The sequence below is a fragment of the Carcharhinus amblyrhynchos genome, chromosome 30, assembly GCF_965287045.1.
Source record: "Carcharhinus amblyrhynchos chromosome 30, sCarAmb.v2.hapA, whole genome shotgun sequence".
NCBI classification, from domain to species: Eukaryota; Metazoa; Chordata; class Chondrichthyes; order Carcharhiniformes; family Carcharhinidae; genus Carcharhinus; species Carcharhinus amblyrhynchos.
Window position 1 is genome coordinate 2,478,155 of NC_137353.1, and position 13,023 is coordinate 2,491,177.

The 13,023-nt window shown below is 44.9% G+C and overlaps 1 protein-coding gene across 1 annotated transcript in view; it reads right to left on the minus strand.

The window, feature by feature from the left end:
- The window catches only part of LOC145360007 (coiled-coil domain-containing protein 27-like), a 40,016-nt gene that overhangs the window by 9,261 nt on the left and 17,732 nt on the right, over nucleotides 1–13,023 (minus strand). The window contains exons 6-8 of the mRNA XM_080214908.1: nucleotides 12,227–12,454; nucleotides 9,029–9,317; nucleotides 2,290–2,420 (exon numbers count right to left, since the gene is read on the minus strand). Of these exons, the coding sequence (XP_080071034.1) occupies nucleotides 2,290–2,420; nucleotides 9,029–9,317; nucleotides 12,227–12,454 (648 nt within the window). The remainder of the gene's footprint in view (nucleotides 1–2,289; nucleotides 2,421–9,028; nucleotides 9,318–12,226; nucleotides 12,455–13,023) is intronic.

Here is a 13,023-nt window from a genome sequence, read left to right on the forward strand (position 1 = left end):
GACTGACAAAAAAACGGCAACATTAAAACCATGATGTGGAGATGCTGGCGTTGGACTGGGGTAGGCACAGTAAGAAGTCTCACAATACCAGCAGCGCTCCGAAAGCTCGTGATTCCAAATAAACCTGTTGGACTTTAACCTGGTGACTTCTTGCTGTGCATTAAGATCAGACAGTGATGTCTTTTCATGTCATTGCTCATTCTGCCTTCCCACACAAGAAAGTACGACAGTTTGGTAAGAGGGCAAATGGAGGCCAACTCTATTATGTAAAGAAAGATAAGATTGTGAAATCATCCACAGCAAACTGAAATTTCCTGTCCTCCTCTGATTGCACAGTGATATCCTCACACATTCTACTATTCCCCTTTCACACCCAGAACGTACTGAAGTTTTCATCTCCGAGGACAACAGGCCTCCCTCCCTCCACAGGCCTTTAGGGGGTTATAATGTGAGGCTGGATTGCCAAGGTAACAGCGGATCAGTGAGTGCTGTCAACAAAGGAATCTTCACAGAATCTCTGAGATGGTGGCACTGGTTGTGGGTTTGGAAGGTGTTGTCTAAGGAGCCTTGATGAGTTCCTGCAGTGCATCTTGTAGATGTGACACATGGTTACCAGAGTGCAATGGTGGTGGTGAAGTGAATGTTTGTTGTTGGTTTGCCAATCAAAGGTTATGGGGAGAAAGCAGGATTAGGCTATTGAGTTGGGAGACCAGCCATGATCGCGATGAATGGTAGAGCAGGCTTGAAGGGCTGAAGAGCCTCATCCTGCTCCTATCTTCTATGTTTCTATGTTTCAATCACCCAGGCTTTTTTTCCTGGATGGCATCAAGCTCTTTGAGTGTTGTTAGACCATAGATCATAAGACATAGGAGCAGAATTAGGCCACTTGGCCCATCAAGTCTGCCCCGCCATTCAATCATGGTTGATATTTTTCTCATCCCATTGTCCTGCTGTTTCCCTTTACCCCGATCCCCTTATTAATCAAGAACCTATCTATCTCTGTCTTAAAGACACTCAACGACCAGGCCTCCACAGCCTTCTGCGGCAAAGAGTTCCACAGATTCATCACTCTCTGGCTGAAGAAATTTCTCCTCATCTCTGTTTTAAAGGATCGTCCCTTTAGCCTGAGGTTGAGCTACACCCATCCAGGCAAGTGGAGGGTTTTCCATCACACTCCTGATTTGTGTCTTGTAGATGGTGGACAGGCTTTGGGGAGTCAACAAGTGAGTTACTCAATGCAGAATTCCTAGCCTCTGACCTGTTCTGGTAGCCACAGTATTTATATGGCTGGATCCAGTTCAGTTCCTGGTCAATGGTAACTCCAGGGTTTGATAATGGGGGAATATGTGATGGTAATGCTTTGAACATCAGGAGTGATGGTTAGATTCTTTCTTGTTGGAGCTGGTCATTGCCTGGCACTGGTGTGTCTTGAATGTCAGTTACTATTTGACAGCCCAAGGTTAGATCTTGCTGCATTTGGAAATGGACTGGGCTTCAATATCTGAGGATTTGGGAACAGTGATAAATACTGTGTAATTTATGACCCCAGAGAGAACCCCTGACTAAATCACATTGAGATGAACCTGTTGTGAATGGCACCAGTGTGATATCACACCAGTGCTTGCTGAATATCCAGTGAGGGGGAAAAGTCCCAGGGAAAGTACTTGCTAATGACACGCTAACGTATAAAAGTTCTTCAGTCCTGCTGTGTGTCTCCCGCCACTTTGCCGGCAAGGAGTTAGGAAGATCAGAACTTGGAAACTTGCCAGCATGAATCGCATGCTCTGGATTTTGAGTGTGCACTGCCATTCCCACAGACATAGAGCGCGGGCTCCGAGTCGCCCCCTAGGTGCTAGCTGGTGTATCTCATTACATATATTTTCCATCCCGCCCAGAGGTCACATGCTCGCTGGAAGAGGCAAAGTAACCTGATTTAATAATTAACAATTTCGGGGAAGCAGTTTGGAAAATTCCGTGCCAACCCATCAAAGTAACTCAAACAACTTCAGGAGCTCATGGTGTGGCCTTGAGGAACAGATAAATGCTTCTTTTCAAAACTGGGGACCTCCCACACGGCAGACTTGCCAGGTTTTGTGGATTGATGGATGTCCGGGCCACACATCTGGCAGTACAAACGTGCTCTGCTTTGAGTTGTTCAGTTACAGAGTGTTCTCAGTGACATCCTGTACTGCACTGGGTTCATCTCTGCACAGTCCCAATTGCTGCCATTGTTGTTGGGTGATTTACAGCAGTCTGAACAATGCTGCCATTCACTGGCCTGTTTTGTACCTTGTTAGACATGTCGTGTAGCTGATTACATCTCTCCTTTAGCTCCATCCGCAGTCTTTCCAGTTCAGCCTCTGCATTTCTCAGCTGGGCCTCAGCCAGTGCACATTTCCGGTTTGTTGACACGACGGCTCCTACGGGAAAAGAACATCAACTTACTCTGATTTAAAATTTTCAACAGTGAAGTTCAAGAGCTGATTTGCCCAAATGGGCAATTTATCCTGACTAAACGACATAAAGTGATCGAGCCTCGACTGCTTGGAATTCCAAACCTTGTTGATTACTCCGGGATATAAAGTATCAGTTAATCCATGTCAAAAATGCACATCATTATTAATCATTCTAAGTTCAAACGGCGCCTGAATGTGAGGCTCGAAGGAATAAGTCAAAAGAATGTGAGGATTTGCTGGCAGTGAGTGGGCTTTCTGACACAACTGAATTAATCACACTCATTTCACTAACCAGTGCTAATGGCTTCTCTCAAATGCCTAGACTTCCATATGACTCAAAGTGGCATCTCAGATGCATTGATTGTAAATGCATTGATACACATCGGCTGGAGCTCTCCCACCTCGCCCGCCATGGAATCGGCATGGGCGAGATTCCGACTACGGAAATCTCCATTGACTTTGAGCGGAAATTTCCGGTCTCATTCGAGCGAGGCGGTAAAATCCCGCCCAGTGTATTTGTCCAATTTCCTTCTTCTGCACAGTCTGTGCGGGTTCTGGTGAATTTTAATTTTAGTTTGGAACCAGTTCTTTCAGACTCCAATGAAGTACCCAGGCAAATGAAGTCTGTGCTGGAAATATCTCCTGAAAACTCAGGGCACCTAATCATTTCAACCTTGTATCATAAAGTGTAAAACAGAACAGGACCAATGGTCACTGGTGACAGAAAACAATGATTACAACAGAAAGTTTAAAATAATAAAGAATTTAACACATTGATTAACAGGAAATAACACACTATCTAAACAAATTTGATGTCAATATACAGGATAATACAATGCTACAATTACCCAACATTTCAGTATATTATGAACTTTCACTCAATACTTTAACAGTTTGGAAACAAAGGGTGGAATTTTACACCTCGTTGCGCCTATTTTGCGGTGGGAAAGTGTCCAAAAATTGGGCGTAAAGTGGCAAGCAGGAATGGCGCCCGCTTTTGCACCCATTCCCATTTTACCATGCCTGTTAGAGCATTCCAGCAAAGTTAACGCAGTTTGTCTTGTTACCATGGAGGAGTAACCAAGTCAATACTCACAGGTGTGCTGATGGGGTGGGGGTGAGGGGGGGAGGTGGAATTTGTGTCTTTGTGATGATCGGGGGCAGACGAGAGAGAGGGTCATGTCAGTCCGCCATTGGAGCCGGGGTAGTGAGGATGAGTCCGTGTGTTAGAGGGTTGGGGGAGGGGTGGGTGGGTAAGAGGATCAATAATGTTGCAGGAGGTCTCCGACATCCCCGGGCGGTGGGGAGGGAAGGGGGATGTTGTATCTGGCTGCTGGTGGGAGGGGGTTCTGTCAGCAGAGCTTTTTTTCCCCCCAGTTTTTCTGCACATGCGCAGTTTGAGCCTCTGATCTGAGCTGCCGGCTCTCTGGCGAATTAGATCCCACCCACTGCCTCTAGTGGCTAGAAATGGTCTCGCCCAAAACGTTAGAGACAGACTGCATAAGATTGGGTGTGAAAACTTGCCTGAAAAACGGATCAGCAACCCTCCCATTCTCAGGCTAGCTGGACACTTAGAAAAAAATCTCATAAAATTCCACCCAATCAATTGAAATGTCTATGGCCAATCATGAAACCTTTAGCATTTGGAGCTCCAGGCAGTCCTGAGGTTCAAATACCTAATTAAGTATGGATATTCATTGCCATTGGAGGAATATACACATCCCTTTGTTCAAGGATAGATTGTCAACAAAACCACGATAGCATTCCAGCTATTTCCTTTCTCTATTTCACCAAGGACAAAACAAACATTGAAATTCACTGGGTACAATTCTCTGATCTCCCAGTCTCATCTTTCCCAGTCACGTGTTTCCCACCAGTGGGAGGTGGTGCGTTGCTTCCTAGTGACAGAATTCTCTGGAATTCCCATTGGCATCACCCCACACTGGTGGAAACCCCCGAGCCAGCGGTACACTACCAGCGAGACTGGAGAATTCCATTGGCATGAACGACCAGAGAATTCTAGCCATTGCGCGTGAGATAACTATACATTGTAAGATCTCAAATGACAACACAGGATGTACAGCAACACACCACCCCTTTTACAGACAACTTACTTTAAAATAATTATTTCATGGGATGTGGGTCTCACAGGCCAGGCATTTCTATTGTCCATCTCTAATTGCCCTTGAGAACAAAGAACAAAGAAAAGTATAGCACAGGCCCTTCAGCCCTCAAGTCTCTGCTGACCATGATGCCCTAACTGAACTAAAAAAAAATCTTCTGCCCTTAATCAGTCCATATCCATCTATTCCCTCCCTGTTCATGATCACATCCAGCTGCCTCTTAAATGTTGCTAATGTGCCTGCTTCCACCACCCACTCTGGCAGTGTGTTCCAGGTACCTATCACTCTGCGTGAAAATCTCCTCCCACACAACTCTCTTAAACTTTCCCTCTCTCACCTTGAACCTGTATCCCCGTGTAATTGACACTTTCACCCTGAGAAAAAGCCTCTGATCATCCACCCTGTCTATACCTCTCATCATTTTGTAGACCAGGTCTCCCCTCAGCCTCTGTCTTTCCAGTGAAAACAATCCTAGTTTATTCAACCTCTCCTCATAGACCGGGCAACACCCTGGTGAATTTTCTTTGCATTGTCTTCAAAGCTTCCATGTCCTTCTGGCAGTGTGGTGACCAGAATTGCACGCAGTTCTCCAAATGAGGCCTAACCAAGATTTTATATCACTGCAACATGATTTCCCAACTCTTGTACTCAATGCCTGGCCAATAAAGACAAGCAAGGCATATGCCTTCTTAATCACCTTGGCCATCTGTGTTGCCACTTTCAGGGAACTGTGGACCTGCACACCCAGATCCCTCTGTATGTTAATGTTCCTAAGAGTTCTGCCATTACAGTATAATTCACACCTAAATTTGATCTTCCAAAATTCATCACCTCATATTTCTCTGGATTAAACTCCATCTGCCATTTCTGTGTCCAAGTCTCCAATCTATCGAGATCTTGTTGTATCCTCTGACAATCCCCGGCGCTATCAGCAACTCCACCAATCTTCGTGTCATCTGCAAATTTACTAATCGGACCACCCCACATTTTCCTCCAGAACATTTATAAACACTACAAACAACAGAAGAGGATGATGAGCGACTTTCTTGAACTGCTGTGGTGTAGGTACACCCACAGTGCCGGTTAGGGAGGGAACTCCAGGATTTTGACCCAATGCCAGTGAAAAAAACGGCAATATATTTCTAGGTGTGGATGGTGAGTGGCTTGGAGGAGAACTTGCAGGAGGTGGTGTTCCGTGCATCTGCTTTTCTTGTCCTTCCAGCTGGTAGAGGTCATGAATTTGGAAGGTGATGTTGGAGGAGCCTTGGTATGTTGCTGATGGCACATACTACTATCACTGTGTATCAATGGTAAAGGGATAGGATGTTGGTGAATGACCTGCTAACTAAGCAGGATTGCTTTGTCTTGGACGTTTTGTTCTTTGTAAATAGTGGACAGTCTTTGGGGAGGAGGTGAGTTATTCACCACAGGATTTCAAGCCTCTGACCTACTCTGGCTGCTACAGTGTTTATATGGCTGGTCCAGTTCAGTTTCTGGTCAATAGTAACCCTAGGATGTCGAGAATGGGGGAAGTCAGTGGTGGTAATGCCAGTAAATGTCAAGAGACAATGGTTCAATCTCTCTTGTTGGGAGTTGTCATTGTCTGGGACTTGAGTGGCATGAATATTACTTGCCACTTGCTAACGCAGGCTTGGTATTGTCCAAATCTTGCTGCACATTGACACACGGGCTGCTTCTGTATCTGAGGAACTGAGAATGGTGTAGTCATCAGTGAACATCACCACTTCTGACCTTATGATGGAGAGAAGGTCATTGGTGAAGCAGCTGAAGATGGTTGAGCCTAGGACACTCCCCTGAGGGACTCCTGCAGAGATATCATGTAGCTGAGATGATTGACCTCCAACAACCACAACCATCTTCCTTTGTGAATGATATGACTCCAACCAGTGGGAAGTTATCCATGATTTCCCATCGACCCCAGTCTTGTTAGAGCTCCAACTCACAGTCAGCTCCAGGGGGCTTTGATGTCAAGGGCAATCACTCTCACCTCATCTCATCTCAGTTTTAACTTGTACAAGTCACATGATGAGGAAGCCATTTTCTTGCCCGCTTTTAGGATAATGACAAGAAGCTGTTTTACAAACAAAGCTCCCTCAGAAAGCCATTGAATCGGCTGCAAGTCATACAATAACCAGCCAAGCTCTTCCAGCAGTTATAAAACTAGCATCTATCTGACTGTGTGAAAAATTGCCCAGGTATGTCCTGTACACAAAAAACAGAACAAATGCGCCCTGGCCAATTACCGTCCAATCAGTCTACTCTCAATCATCAGTAAAGTGATGGAAGGGGTCACTGACAGAGCTATCAAGCAGCACCTACTCAGCAATAACCTGCTCAGTGACACCCAGGTTTCGCCAGGGTCACTCAGCTCCTGACCTCATTACAGATTTGGCTCAAACGTGGACAAAAGAGTTGATTTTCAGAGGTAAGGTGAGAGTGACTGCCATTTACATCAAAGCCGCACTCAACCAAGGGCCCTGGCAAAACTGGAATCAATGGCTTTCATGGGGCAAACTCACTGCTGGTTGGAGTTAGACCTGGTACATAGGAAGCTGGCTGTAGTTGTGGAGGGTCACTCATCTCAGCTCCACGACATCTCTGCAGGAATCCCTCAGGATAGAGTCCTAGACCCAACAATCTTCAGCTGCTTCATCAATAATCTTTCCTACATCATAAGGTCAGAAGTGGGGATGTTTGCTAATGATTGCACAATGTTCAGCATCATTCGCCACTCCTCAGACACTGAAGCAGCCCATGTTCAAATGCAACAAGATCTGGACAATATCCAGGCCTGGCTGACAAGTGGTAAGTAACATTCATGCCACACAATTGCCAGGCAATGATTGTCTCCAATAAGAGACACTCTAACCACTGCCCCTTGACATTCAATGGTATTACCATCACTGAATCCCCCACTGTCAACATCCTTGGGGTTACCATTGACCAGAAACTGAACTTGACTCGCCATGTAAACACAGTGGCTACAAGAGTGGGACAGAGGCTAGGAATACTGCAGCGAGTATCTCACCTCCTGACTCCCCAAAGCCTGTCCACCATCTACAAGGTAAAAATCAGAAGTGTGATGGAATACTCCCCCACTTGCCTGGACGAGTGCAGCTCCAACATCAGTCAAGAAGCTCTTCGCCATCCAGGGCAAATATACCCACTTGATTGGTGCCATATCCACAAATATACACTCCCTCCACCACCAACACTCAGGAGCAGCAGTGTGTACTATCTACAAGATGCACTGCAGGAACTAACTAAGGCTTCTTAGGCAGCACCTACCAAACCCACAACCACTTCCATTTTGAAGAACAAGGATAGCAGATACATGGGAACACCACCACCTGCAAGTTCCTTTCCAAGCCACTCACCAAGCTGATTTGGAAATGTATCACCGTTTCTTCACAGTTATCGGATCAAAATCCTGGAATTCCCTTCCTAACATCATTGTGGGTCAACCCACAGCACGTGGACTGCAGCGATTCAAGAAGGCAGCTCACCACCACCTTCTCAAGGGCAACTAGAGATGGGCAATAAACACTGGCCTAGCCAGTGGCACCCATGTCCCAAGAATGGATAAAAAAAGGTAATAAACAGCAGTACCTTGAAAGTCAGAGAAGCCAACTGGTTCCAACTTCAGGTTCACCTGAGAACCAACTTACTAAGAATTTCCTGCTTTATAAGACCTTCACTTCAACTAAAGTATCAACTCATCTAAGAAACTACAGACCTGCCACAAAAGAGTCTAAAGACAGTCATGCATTGTAATTATATTGTTTTATATTCATCTGTATCTGATCTTTGTGATGATGCGTGTGAATTGAGTGAATGAGATGTTTTGGCTAAAACCTCCAGGACAAGTGTGTGACAATAAAATAACCTTCTTATGTATTTAACTCACAAAGCTTGCTGCTGAGATTATTTAAATTGGGACAATCACTCTGAGGGTAGGAAACACATACAAATATACTGGTCACTGGTAATAAATAGAAATGCATAAATCTTCTCCATAATAATTAAAGGCTGTGACGGATATTTTAGACTTTTGTCACTACTGCAATACGTTAAGTACACGGGGTTTGAATCTAACTTGTAACATGTTAAATCTAGCATTTTAAAAACGCAGCTGATATTTTTCCACAGAATTTAAATCTATTCTATTTTAGACAGTGCCTGAAAATTAGATAAAAACCCAATTAATTTATGAGTCTGTTTGGAACTTGTAACAAACCGATTGGAGGTACAAAGTGAATGAACTGCCCCCTCCTTGTGTACCATTATCCAAATATTTTGCAAATGGAGGTTTGATTAATTTCTGCACAAATTCTAACTTCTTCGCCATTCTGGAAAAACAAGTACAAATACAATTGTTTGAACTTTTCAGATAAATTCCTCATCAAACAGACGTGATTTAACAGGTACCCCTGGAAATTTTGCAGCGTGTTCTTAATTCTTCCAACAGCGTCTTCAACTTTTCGTTTTCGCCGGTTAATCTTGTGAGTTCCTCCGGAATCTCATCTTCCAATTCAAAGTCAGGCTTCTCGTCAGAATCAAGAAGTTCAGCTTCGTCTTGATCCGCCGTTTTAACTTCTGCTTCCTCATGTTCACTCTCATCTTCTGCAAGATTTATCATGATTTTTATGTCCGGTAGCCTGGGATCTTGAAATTCTTCACCTCGTTTCTCACTCGATTTCCTTGTTACCTCTGTGAGCTAAAGAAATAATTAACAGACGTCTCATCATCACTAAAATAATCAGAAGCCACATCAATGTGAATTGCATTTTTAAACATTTACTTCAACACCTACGCTCCTGACAGGATACAGAATTAACGTCTGACATAATAGTCCTCTTCATCTGTATCTGATGAAGTGAGGGACACTGGGTGTAACTGGGAAAGGGGACAGGGGGTTGGAACCACCTACAGAGTGTGGTGGGACAGGGCTGCTGTCTTGCAGAAGGGACTGCAGCACATTTCAGAAACAGCAGGATCCAGCCTTGTACCCTGAAAATGTTGTTTTCAAAATGGCATCTGCAACCCTTCTTGTCACCCTGGCAACCGGGAGTCCAATCCCACCGGTCTTCACATTCAATACACATCTCCCACAATTTAACCACTTCTGCCTGAAACCCATGCTGAGTGAATCCTTCGCTTTCTCTACTTTCTGATGGAATTGTATCCTACAAACTACTGGCCTCCACTTTCCTGCAAAGGAGATGCAACCAGCTGCTTTTTCACCTCCTCCTGCCCCAATATCCTAATCCTAAACCCTGCTGTGGACCCTGCTAACAGGGGAGGCACCTGTGATGACTTCAGCCAGGCTAATGAGGTTGGCATCAGGTATGAACTACCTGATGAGATTTGGTGTTGAAAGAAGTACCTGATGAGTCTTGGCCTAGTAAGGCGTGCCATCAACAGATCCAGGCAGCGGACCATTGACAGGGTCATCCACCCTGACTGTCTGCCCCTCTATCGTGGCTATGCTTGTGGCCAGGTGTCCCTGGAGAGGGAGCATGCGGTGTCCATGGACGCGATTGATGCTTTCTGCGCTCACTGGGCACCGTACGGGCTGGGGAGTATTATAAACCTTGACAATCATGTTATGATTTAATGTTTTAAGTTTCCTTTGTGATTTGATTTTGGTTCGGGCTGCTCCCTCTCCTTTTGGGGAGCTGCCCCTTTTAATTTGTCCCTAAGTTAATTTGAGTTTATTTGTTCAGTATTCAAAAGAGACACCTGATGAGTCATGGCCATCAATAGGTCCAGGCAGTGGGCAATCGAGGGGGCTGTCCATCTTGACTGTCTACCCCTCTACTGTGGCTACATTCGCGGCCAGGTGCCCCTCAAGAGGGAGCATGTGGTGTCCACAGGCACAGTTGACGCTTTCCGTGCTCACTGGGCACCACAGGGGCTGGGGTGTATTATTGACCCTGATAATCACATTTTACATAAGAACATAAGAAATAGGAGCAGGAGTAGGCCATCCAGCCCTTCGAGCCTGCCCCGCCATTCAATAAGATCATGGCTGATCTGTTGTGGCTCAGTTCCACTTTCCCGCCCTCTCCCCATAACCCTTAATCCCCTCTCTTATCAAGAACCCATCAACCCGCTTCTTAAAAATATTTAGCGAGGCAGCCTCCACCACTTCAACGGGCAGAGAATTCCAGAGATTCACCACCCTTTGAGTGAAGAAGTTCCTCCTCAACTCCGTTCTAAACCGCCCCCCTTTATCTTGAGGCTGTGCCCCCTAGTCCTACTGTCTTTTTTGAGCGGGAAGAGTCTCTCCACCTCTATCCTATCCATCCCATTCATCATCTTATACGTAATTTGATGTTTTAAGTTTCCTCTGTGCTTTGCTTTTTCATTCAGATTGTTCCCCCTCCTTCTGGGGAGCTGCTCTTTTTGAGTTGGTCCTGAATTGATTTTGTTTATTTGGTTGGTACAGAAAAAGAGACACATGATGAATCCTAATTCTTGGTTAAATCAGGGAGCCTCGTGCTCCCTATTTAAAGCAGGTGTGTCAGACTCCCAGCCTGTATTCAGTGGGGACCAACTGGAGAGCTGGCTGTGTACAGGTGTATGGTGTAAATAAAGAACTTGGTGACGGGACTTTTGCCTCCATGAACTTTTTTTTTCATTTATTTATTGGTCAAAAGTAGGCTCACATTAACACTGAAACAAAGTTAGTGTGAAAATTCCCTAGTTGCCACTCTCCAGTGCCTGTTTGGGTACACTGAGGGAGAATTTAGCATAGCCAATGCACCCTAACCAGCACATCCTTGGACTGTGGGAGGAAACTGGAGCACCAGAAGAAAGCCATGCGGACATGGGGAGGATGTGCAAACTCCACACAGACAATGACCCAAGCAGGAATTGAACCCGGGTCTCTGGTGCTGTGAGGCAGCAGTGCTAACCACTGTGCCACTACGCTGCCAGCATCCATCTGCTTCCTCCACCGTTACTTTCTACAGGAACAAAGACTGTTTGATGTCAGACCACCTCCAATTTGACCATAAGTACAATTCTGAACTATTATCACCTTGGATTGTTAATATTACTAATTTTCTACCTTCTTTGCATTATATAGGCAGCACAGTGGCACAGTGACAAGGACTGCTGCCTCATAGCGCCAGGTACCCGAGTTCGGACTTGGGTAAGTGTGTGTGTGGAGTTTGCACATTCTCCCCGTGTGTGCGTGGGTTTCCTCCGGGTGCTCTGGTTTCCTCCCACAGTCTAATGATGTGCAGGTTAGATGCATTGGCTGTGCTAAATTGTCCCTTAGTGTCAGGGGGATTAGCAGTGTAAATATGTGGGGTTCTGGGGATAGTGCCTGGGTGAGATTATTGTGGGTGCTGGCTCAATGGGTCAAATGGCCTCCTTCTGTAGTGTAGGACTTCCATGATTCTATATTAATATGAATTATCCCAACAGTGATAATATGATCACCAGAACATTTTTGTTCAATTGTATTTTAACCATGATTCTGGTGGGAAACACAGTAGCAGGGAGTACATTAGTAGAACAGCATCTACCCAAACTGATTTTGATAAAATTTTCCTCTTTCATATGAACAGATCATGTAGGGAAAGCCTTATTGCATTCCGGTGTATTATTATTTACCTCGCTTTTAGACCCCCAATCATACTCCTTTGCCACTGGACTATTGTTACTGTCTAGTGTTGCACTGGAGATGCTAATATCGCTTTCAAATTTCAGGTGACTGATTTGCAGCCCCTGTTGCCAAATCTCATTCCTCAAATTGGCAATGATGCCATCCTTCCGTTTATTGTCAGTTTCAGCTTCTTGCATTTTGTTTATTTCTTCTTGCAACATGACGATTGTCTGTGCCTGCAACACAAGTGAATTTGTGAAAGTTAGCTTACAGCAGTTGTGAAAATTAAAGTTCCGTCATTGTCAAAAAAAAACTGTCAAGTAATGGAAAATGACAATTAGCCAAACCCGGCCTTCAGTCAGGCCTTCAGTAAGGCCAACACTGAGGTGTGCTGGACAAGCGAGTGTATCTAAAACCTTGTTCCATAAACACTGAATTCCAGGTTAGGACAGCAGGATGAAAACAAAGAACAAGTTACCATGGTGATTACCAAATAGCAAGATATAGGGGCATATTATGCTAATGAAAGATTGGTTTCTTACTGGATAAGAAAGGGCAAAAGACTATGCTACGATTGGTGGATATGCATGTCAATGAAAGATGTGAAAAATCTCTTGTTCCTGATTTGCTATAATTGACTCTAACTGCTGAGATGTTTCTCTGTAACCTCAGAACCACTCCAGCCATCCCGTGTTGGCCGTGGAGAGTTCTCCTTGTGCACAAGTAACGAAAGACCTTGCATTGGATGCATGGTGTCCAGCGCTGTTTGTGTAGGGAGTCGACTGAGTGATTTTAGATTGCTGAT